This window comes from Dipodomys ordii, unplaced genomic scaffold, assembly GCF_000151885.1.
Source record: "Dipodomys ordii isolate 6190 unplaced genomic scaffold, Dord_2.0 Scaffold165, whole genome shotgun sequence".
Classification (NCBI taxonomy): Eukaryota; Metazoa; Chordata; class Mammalia; order Rodentia; family Heteromyidae; genus Dipodomys; species Dipodomys ordii.
The window spans coordinates 389486-399071 of NW_012267381.1; the positions used below are offsets into that span (position 1 = coordinate 389486).

General features: G+C 48.5%; 1 protein-coding gene across 1 annotated transcript in view; it reads right to left on the bottom strand.

The window, feature by feature from the left end:
• Window positions 1-3316: 3316 nt before the first annotated feature.
• The window catches only part of Kcnh6 (potassium channel, voltage gated eag related subfamily H, member 6), a 21904-nt gene continuing 15634 nt past the window's right edge, over window positions 3317-9586 (bottom strand). The window contains exons 9-13 of the mRNA XM_013033263.1: window positions 7173-7366; window positions 5571-5655; window positions 4892-5048; window positions 3957-4143; window positions 3317-3601 (exon numbers count right to left, since the gene is read on the bottom strand). Of these exons, the coding sequence (XP_012888717.1) occupies window positions 3317-3601; window positions 3957-4143; window positions 4892-5048; window positions 5571-5655; window positions 7173-7366 (908 nt within the window). The remainder of the gene's footprint in view (window positions 3602-3956; window positions 4144-4891; window positions 5049-5570; window positions 5656-7172; window positions 7367-9586) is intronic.

A 9586-nucleotide genomic window follows, 5' to 3' on the forward strand; every position in this document is an offset into this window, starting at 1 on the left:
ACGAGACCCCTGCAGCAACGCCGGCCGTTGGCTGCTTGATACGTCCTTTGGAAATTATTCCTTTCCCTCATTGGTTAATGAGGCCATAGCAACCCAAATCTCTTCATTATTGGTCTACATGTTTGTCATTCCACCTACTCGTCCCGCCTAACTCTTGGAGGCAGGTGCTTTCGAAGTCTGAAAGGTCATTGGCTAGCTAAGATGTCAATCAGACATAACGGCGCAGTGCGGGTGAATGGGGGCGTGGGTGGCTGAGTGACGAGCGTGGCGGGCAGCTGGCCGCCAAGTTCTAGGCCAAGTCTCTCTTCTGAGTCAAGTGTCTGGGTGACCTGTACTTTCATCCTTTGGCTACTGCTACTTTTGATCGGCCTCTCCAAGCTGCTGAGTAGAATTAAAAAAATATATTCTACCTTGATAGCGAGTCCCAACCTAGCCCAGGCTGTAGCCCAGCAAGACTGTCTCAAAATAACAAAAAAGCCAAAACAACAGCAGCAAGATCTGCCTTGTTGGAGGATTTATTGCCGCCCTAAGCCCAGCGGCCCGGAAAATCCCTCCTCCCACATCCATCCTCCGAGTCTCAAGGCCACTTGTCACCAGGATTAGCTGCTCTGCCAGGCCCTCAAAGAAAAACAGGCCCCAGAAGGCGCCCATGTTCTCCTGGCTGGGATAGCTGGATTTGGCCTCCCAGTACTGTCCTGCAGATTCTAGAAAATGCTCCACAGTTCTAGGTTTGATAGCTAGTAGATAGCAACTAGAGCAGCTTGGCTTTTGGTCAATTCTTATCCTGTTTCTCCCTGCCACGGGGAATCCCTAAACAAATGTGAAGCCAACTGAATGTCTCTGTGCTGGAAGTTTGAAGATGGAGCAAAGTCGTGAGTTTAGGTAACATTGTTATAAATTTGATGCTGATTCTTTGCTTTCAATAAAATTGAGGGTTTACATTGAATTATTAAATGATATTTTTGAATAAAAATGTTAATGAGGGCTGGGAAGGTGGTTCAGTGGTAGAGCGCTTGCCTTGCATGCATGAGGCCCTGGGTTCCATTCCTCAGCACCACATAAACAAGAAGAAAAAAGCCGGAAATGGTGCTGTGGCTCAAGTGGTAGAGTGCTAGCCTTGAGCTGAAGAGCTGAGGGACAGCGCCCAGGCCCAGAGCTCAGGCCCCACGACCGGACCAAAAAAAAAAAAAAAATGTTAATGATATGATTTTAACAAAAATGTTTCCTCTGCACTGGTTTTTAAAAATGGAAAGAAAATAGGTTCAAAACTTAATATCTTAGTACAATAAAAATAATATTTATCCACAGACATAACAATTAATTTGGGGGGAAATCCTTTTTAATTTTAGCAAGGATTTAATATAGCAGGGTTAAAGAGAAATAGAAAGGGAAGGAAAAAGAGAAACATCTTACTCCTCATATAGGAAGTAAAACTGTAAATCTTATCTCCTTTTTTTTTTTTTTGGTCGGTATGGGGCTTGATCTCTGGGCTTGGGCGCTATCCCTGCGCTCTTCAGCTCAAGGCGAGCACACTACCACTTGAGCCACAGCACCACTTCTGGTTTTCTGGTGGTTTATTGGAGATCAAAGTCTCATGGACTTTCCTGCCTGGGCTGGCTTTTTTTTTTTTTTTTTGCCGGTTATGGGGCCTGAACTCTGGGCCTGGGCACTGTCCCTCAGCTCTTCAGCTCAAGGCTAGCACTCTACCACTTGAGCCACAGCACCACTTCCGGCTTTACTGAGCCACCTTCCCAGCCCCTCTTTGCAACTTTTTTTAAGCTTGATAAGCAGGTAGTCTTCTCTTCCATTTGTGCCATACTACCCTCTTTTTTGGTTTATTTCTCCTGTTTTTGCTCTGATCTACCTCAGACTGCAATGCTCCTATTTACGGCATCTTGCATGGCTGGCATGGCAGACACACATCTCCATGCTTGGCTTATTGATTGAGAGAGGATCTTACTAACTGCCTCCAGCCTCTATCCTTCTCCCAAGTAGCTGGAACTTGACAACTATTTAAAGTTATGAATGAAATATTTAAAATGTCAGCTTAAAAATGTGAGAGGGATAGATGCATGTTTCCAAAAAATTATTTTAGGAAATTTTGGAGCAAAAAAATAAAAAGAAGATCCGTGACAGGGTGCTTTTGGGCAAACAGCCTTTTCTAGTCAACGATTAACTGTGTACATGTTTTCTAGTTACACAGGCTAGGTTGAACTTATGTTCTTTTCCCATTGTGTGCGTGCGTGCATGTATGTGTGTGTATGTGTGTGTGTGTGTGTGTGTGTGTTTTAATTGAAGTATAATTTTCACATGGAAGTCCACATTTTCACAAACTGAACACACACATACCCAATACCCTATCAAGATAACAGAACACCAGAATCCCTACAAGACCCTTCATGCGCTGGAAAGGTTTTTTTTTTTTTTGGGTCGGTTATGGGGCTTGAACTCTGGGCTTGGGCGCTGTCCCTCCGCTCTTCAGCTCAAGGCAAGCACTCTACCGCTTGAGCTACAGCGCCACTTGGAAAGTTCTTTCTCTGATACTGATCCCACATCTCTAACAGGTGGATAATAATGCTGAACCCCTTGGAATCACTGCAAAGCAGTCAGGATGGTGCCTCACAGGATCCTGTGTAATTGTCAACTTTTGTCCATCATCTCTGCTTTCCTTTACCCTAGCCTGCCTAGTATCCTAGGGGAGCTCCCAACAGGCTGTGTATGGTAAAGGGGACAGCCATACCCAGCTTTTAGCAAGAGGTGCTTGTAGACGGCTACAGCATACTCATGGATCCAACAACCATCAGAAAAGTCTCACAGCCAGCCCAATGTGAAATATCCAGACTTTATTAGCTGTGTCACTGCCCTCAAGATACCCAGAAATTGTCATGGAACTACCAGGGGTGGAGGGGGCTAAGGGCTGAAACTGCGTCCTCCCTTGTCCACCATGGACACCTACCATCAAGTTGTGGTTGGTGGAGAAAGATCTAGCCAACCCTGGGACTTCACATTGGGTATTGAGACAGTGGCTGGTTCAGAGCTAGGAGTCCCCTGCCCTGAACAACTCTCATAAGGAAGACAGAAAGCCTCTTCTTTCTTCATTCGCCTCTCCATCCTCAGCTCTCTGACTCTCAGCCAGGCTTGTCTACAAGGAACCCAGAAAAAGCTGGGCAAGGTGCTGTGCTTCTTCACTTGAGCTATTCTGGGTCACCTGGCTCTGTAATTACTCTAGGAAAAATGTGTTTTGGAAACCCATTTTGGGAGCTGCCTCTCTCACGATCATTACTTCTAATAGCTTTTATCTTGGGGTCCGGTAGCCCTAACTCCTAGTGAAGCCAGGATCTGAGCCATGTCTCTGGAACTCCAACTGTTTAGGAACAGAGCCAAGATGTTCAGGGAGGGAAGGAAAGCGGGGACCATAGATGAATCCTTGTACTTCTGGGGAACACAGGGGTGGGGCCAGGGGTGACAAAATCTCCTCAGGCAGCTCCTGATCTGAGGATGAGGTCAGAGTTTTGTCCTTTGCTACAGCCAGATGAGGTGTACCAGGGGAGGAATTTCTGTGCTTCAGCCTCCATTTGTCCAAATCACCATAGCTTCTGGTCTGGGAGAGGTAAGAAGAAGGAGGCACCATTGTGTGAAGAGTCCCCAGGCCAGGTTAGGAGTTAAACTACCCCAACCACAGGGAGGAAACAGCCAAGAGCTCGGCTTACTCTTCCCACACCTCAAGGCCTGTTGCCCTTCATCCAGCTGTGAGATCTGTCATGCAAATCAGAGCTCTGCCACTAGGCTACCCTAACATCCTGACTCAGACCATAAAGGAGAACAGCAGAAGCAAAATAGCCACAGAGGCTCTGAGTCTCATTGAGACGAAATTACAGCAGTGGGGATGGGAGCCCGGAGAAGGGAATAAAGCAGCTGCTCCTAGGGAAGGCCCTGAGCACCCTCTCACCTCTCACCTGTACAAGAGGCAGATGGTCTGAAGGCCACCCAGGCCCTGGACTCTGAGTTGCAGAAGCTTTAGGAAACAAGACCATGTCACTGGAGGCAGGGGCTCTCAGGACATAGCTGGTATGGCCCTTTGACATGGGCTGCTGAAGCAGCTGCAGGATGCGGCTGAGATCTGAGGACATGCGGGACTCCAGCCTGCCAGACAGAAGCCCCCCAGTCCCCCGCCATGGTCATAATTAGGGTTCTAAAAGCAGCTCAGGTTTTGAGGGCAGCTCTCAACTTGGTAACCTGTCCAAATTCCCCCCTTAGCACATTCCTAACTCTGATGACAGTGACCAGGCCAACTGTGCCCATTTCATGAAATAGCAAACTGAAGCTCAGAGCTGTTAAGTAGCTTGCCCATGTCCTAGCTGTCCTAGGACTGTCCTGCTCACAACCTCTCACTCTGCCTCCACAGTCCGGGCACACCCCCTTTCCAAAGCTCCATGAATTTTGTTTCTACATATGGATGTGTCCCTTCCCCAAGAAGCTTCCTTGGTTCTAGCTACTCAGGAGGCTAATATCTGAGGATCACAAATTGAAGCTAGCTTAGGCAGGAAAGTCGGTGAAACTCTTCTTTCCAATTAACCACAAGAAGCCAGAAGTGAAGCTGTGGCTTAAGTGGTAGAGCGCTAGCCTTGAGCACAAAAGTTCAGGGACAGTGCCCAGGGCTAGAGTTCAAGGATTGCGGGGGGAGGGAGACTTCTTTGGCACCTTTTAGACCTTTCTGGGGGAAGCCATCCAAGGAATTACCTTTATTGACATACATAAGGGAAACACATGCTAAATGGTCCTTCCCCTCAAATATTCACTCAGCACCCAGGGGTGCCCCTGAACTATCAAGAGGGGCACCCACATCTAGCCTGCTGCTAGGTTGATCCAAGGGGAGAGGGGAGTTACCCACCTGTTCATCTGGGCCTGGAGCTGCTCTATCCTGGAGCCTAGTTCCCGAGGCCAGCAGTCTGGGTCCCGCTGCAAGTTTGGAGGGCTTGGGGGTATTTGTTGCAGCAATTCAGGCCAGAGGCCAGATGCATCTGAAATACTCAAGGAAGGAGCTGCACCTGCAGAGGGAAGGGTACACCTCTGCTCCATCTAGCTAGGTCTACACCCTGTGCTCTCTCTCCCTTCCTGCCTTATGAACACAATGTGAAGAAATGGCTTTCCTTATCTGGGACCCCTGGAGCAAAAGTTCCTGCCCCTGTGATGGTCTGGCTTTTCAGGAGTCAGAAAAATGGTAGCCCTGTTTCAGAATTTGGGGCTGTATCTTTCAGGGGAAGTTTTGGGGGCTAGAAAGTTCTAAGCATGGATTTATTGCCCAGAGATCTGAAACCTGACGGGTCTCCAGGTGCCTTGCTTTGGAACCTCATGGGTCTGGCCAGTTCCCACCCCTAGGAGTAGCACCTGAGAACCAGCAAATCATCTCTTTGTGGCTCAGAGGACACAGATCATTAGGTCACAGAAGGGGGACAATGGACTGGATTCTCCCTGGCCATGGAGGGACTGGAAAGGTCTCTCGAAATGGGAGGCAACATGGAGAGAACTCAGAGGGACAGGAGTTCTGGGCAGGGGCTAGTTGTGCTCACCTGATTGGGTATCATTGAGGAAGAAGCCTTGATGGTCTTGATTCCCTGGGACCTGTCGGGGTGATGACTGGAGACCCCCATCTGCCTTGTGGGGAACAAGATTAGTAACAAGGACCAAAGCTGGGACAGGGCCTCTTTGTTCCTCCCTGTCCCCACTCCTGCCCTGTGGCCCTTGTGACAACAAGTAATAATAGGTAGCTGGCCACACCAATGAAATTCTGGACAGCTTCCTGCAGGTTGTCCCCTAAGAGGGGGTCTGGCAATGGAAGAGGTTTAGAAACCAAAGTCTTGCACTGTGTGACTGTGTGGAGACCTCCATCAAGGTATTCGGAGAGGTGCTGTGAGCAGTAAGATTTGTGGGTAAAGTGACAGAAGAGCTGCTCTTCCAGCACCTTCTTTTGCAAATGTTTTAGTGCTGGGCCAGAGGGAAGTCTCCTCTGAGGATACTGGGTCTGAAATCTCCAATCCACTCCCATGATGCTCTCAGCTGTATCCTTGGCTGTTTTCCCTTCCCCCTGGTCCCCACAGCGCACCATGAGATTTGAAGGGCACCTTAGGTTACAGTTAACCCAGGCCATGGAAACCACATCCTTCCTGCCCTGATGTCCAACCACTGAGCTCTTGGGCCATCTGATAGCTCCCAGTAGCTAAGCCAACAAAGCAGAGTGCTTATTGGATGTCTTCTGTGAAGTTGGGTGGGGAGGGAAGAGCAGAAGAGGGGACAATGTGGAAAGGGTCATCACAGCAAGGAAATCTACTCTCCAGAAACTGGTCACTAGTCTGGGCCACCAGAATCCTCCTTCTGAGGCTGAGGAGAAGAGGCAACGGGGAAAGGCAGGGCCAAGGCTCAGTGCCTGGCCTTAGCCACTCTACTCCTGATAGGCAATCCTCTTCCTTCTCTCCATCAGCTGACTGTAGACTCTTACAATCCCTCTGGACATCCTTGGAGCCCCTGCCCAAGATAGAGCTATTCAGAAATTGGGTTTCTCTTGTACACTCTTGTGAGTCCTTTGTTTATTTAAGTGAGTGGCTTTTTATTTCTCCTGAGGTGCTGTGATTCTCTCCACTGAGTGATACGCTTGAGAGGAGAGTGCATTTTGTCTCTTCTTCACCCTCCAATGCCAGACTCCACGAGTCTTTATTATGCAGACATCTTCCTTTTCAGTTTGGTGCAAAGTGATAAGAAAGTTTAAGCTTTGGAATTGGATGGGTTTGAACTCATATTTTGGCTCTGACATTTACTAGCTGTATGGCTTTGGCCAACATTTATTTGTCCACTGTAACCCTCAGTTTCCTCATCTTATACATAGAGATACTAATACTATATGCAAGGACAAAACTAAAGAAGATAATGTAAAAATGCTTGGTAGGCAGCACATAGTGACTGCTCAATAAATGGCAGCCATTGTTGTAGCAGTGTTATGTTGGCCATGGTAGGCACAGAAATCCTGACAAAGGATGTGGGATGGGTTGAAAGGAAGGGCAGTAGTCAAATGAGTCCTTAGGCTAAGCAGGCCAAGCCCTTAGCTGGCTGTCTGGGTATCATCCATCACTAGCTGTCTAGAGCCTTCCCCCCACCTCAGTCCATAGGCCCAGACTCACGTCCCGCAGGTTGAAGGTGACCTCTAGCTTACTCCAGAAGCTGTCTGCAAAGGCAGGATACATGTCCAGTACCTCCAGCAGGTCTGCCCGCTGGATCTTGTGTAGGTCACAGTAGGTCAGGGCTCTCACATCAGCACTGGACTTGCCTGGCCGGGCGTGGAGGCTAACGGGTTCTCCAAAGATGTCATTCTTACCTGCCAACCAGAGAAGAGGTGGTCCTACCAAACTCCCTTATAGGGAGCCATTGCCTTTCGCCTATATCACTGATCCTGCTGGGTCAGGGGTTAGGTTTAGGGTCTGGAGACAGAGCTGGATGTTTTGGCTATCCAGGGGAGGACAACAAGGAGGTGTATTTCCCCTATCCATTGAGCTCCACAGGCATCTCCACAGAGCCACTTCTGTCCTGAATATGTGGGTTCTCTTGCTGCCTCCACATTTCTTAGAGCCCCGTCCCCCAGAATCTCCCCCTTCTGTCAATGCTGTTCAGCACTGCTCCCACTCCTGCCCAGGAAGCAGTGGGCAGTGAGGAATACTACAGGCACTTGCTCAATCTCCTCCTGCTTTTCTTGACCTGCTGGTGATATGGAGAAGGGTATAAGGAACCAAGACCAGGCCCCACATTTCTGTTTGTTTTCCTGCTTCCTATTAAAGCCCCTAGAAGTCACTGCTTATGTTTAGCCCCAGCACCTTCATCTCTAAAATGGGTGCAACCATGTCTCCTTGCTTGCCCTATTGGGCCATAGATTGATGCTCAAGAAAGTACATGAGTCATCAGGTGCTGGTGGCTCATGCTTGTAATCCTAACTACTCAGGAGGCTGAGATCTGAGAATCACAGTTCAAAGCCAGCCCAAGCAGGAAAGTCTATGAGACTCTTCTCTCCAATTAACCACCAGAAAACTGGAAGTGGTGCTGTGGCTCAAGTGGTAGAGTGCTTGCCTTGAGCTGAAGAGCTCAGGAACAGCACCCAGGCCCAGAGTTCAAGCCCCACAACCACCACCACCAACAACAAAAGTACATGAGGCATTGGGTTCAACCCCCAGTGTGGCAAAAGAAAAGGGAGGAAATAAAGAGGAAAGTACTCTGAAAAGCCAGAGATGTTAGAGCCAGATAATACAAGGTACTGGGAGGGATGGAGGCAACCAAATGGACATGGGGTGAGCATTCAGGGTAGCTGGCAAGGGTGTTGAGCCTCCTTGGTGCCAGGCACCACACTGGTCACATGAACAAGAGGCTGTCTCTTCTACAAGGAGCCCCTCAATTGAGCCTGTCCCACAAGACAGGCACATAAGTGGCCAAGAAATTTATAGAATGATCCATGAGGCCTCAGAACAAGGGAAGCCCATGCAGGAGGGAGGGGCTCCTTCTACCAGTGGTGGTTAGCATAGAGAGGTGTTTACAGAGGAAGTGAACTTCTGAGAGAACCAAAGAGAACTGGGCCCCCAGAAGAAAGATGATCAGGGCAGAAGAAACAGCATGAGGTCAGAACTACATGGTCCAGTGTAGAGCAGGGAGGGCAGCTCAGGAGTGAGGTAGACTCCCAGAAAGTCTGACCCACCCAACCTGACAACATCCCGCATAGTGCTAATAGTTTAGCACACAACATAAGGATGGATGGAGAACAAAAGAAGAGGATCTTAGGGCACCTGCAGAGGATGGAACTGAAGGTTAGAGAGAGGACTGGCCAGAGCCATACATGAAATGCTGAAGCTTGAAATCTGGGCATTGTGATAATGTGCTAGTCTTCAAGAAGGTGGATGAGAGGTTAAGATCTAAATGTCTATATCCACCCAGGCCATAATGAAAAGATTTCATGTCTCTAACTGAAAGCTAAATCAGACTAGCTTCTTAATTATTAATAATGATTATCCCTTCCATGTGGGTGGCATTTGTAAGACAGGCTAGGAGTAAGGGAAGGCCTCAGAGAGAAATCCACAAAATCTTTGAGCTTAGCTTGGAGAAATGACTGGAGTCTCTCAGACAGGCAGGGTGGGCACTGGAAACAGACTGGCAGTATGTTCAAGGCAAGGAGAGGGTGGGACATAATGAATTTAGAAAATGAGTTCTTGTATGGCTGGAGCACAAAGCTCCTGGAAGAGGGTTCCAGGACTCAGGGTAGCTGTATTAGCTAGAATGGACATGCCATACACAAGTGTTTACATTTGTCCCACTGCCTATAAGGAGCATCAAAAGATTTTGAGCAGGACTGGAGTGTATGCAGCTAGGTAATGTATAGCTCAGGTAACTGGTAAGAAGGATTACAATGGGGTAGAAGAGATAAAAGGCCTTGAGAAGGGGCTGGGAAGGTGGCTCAGTGGTAGAGTGCTTGCCTTGCACGCCTGAGGCCCTGGGTTCAATTCCTCAGCACCACATAAGCAAAAAGAAAAAAGCCGGAAGTGGTGCTGTGGCTCAAGTG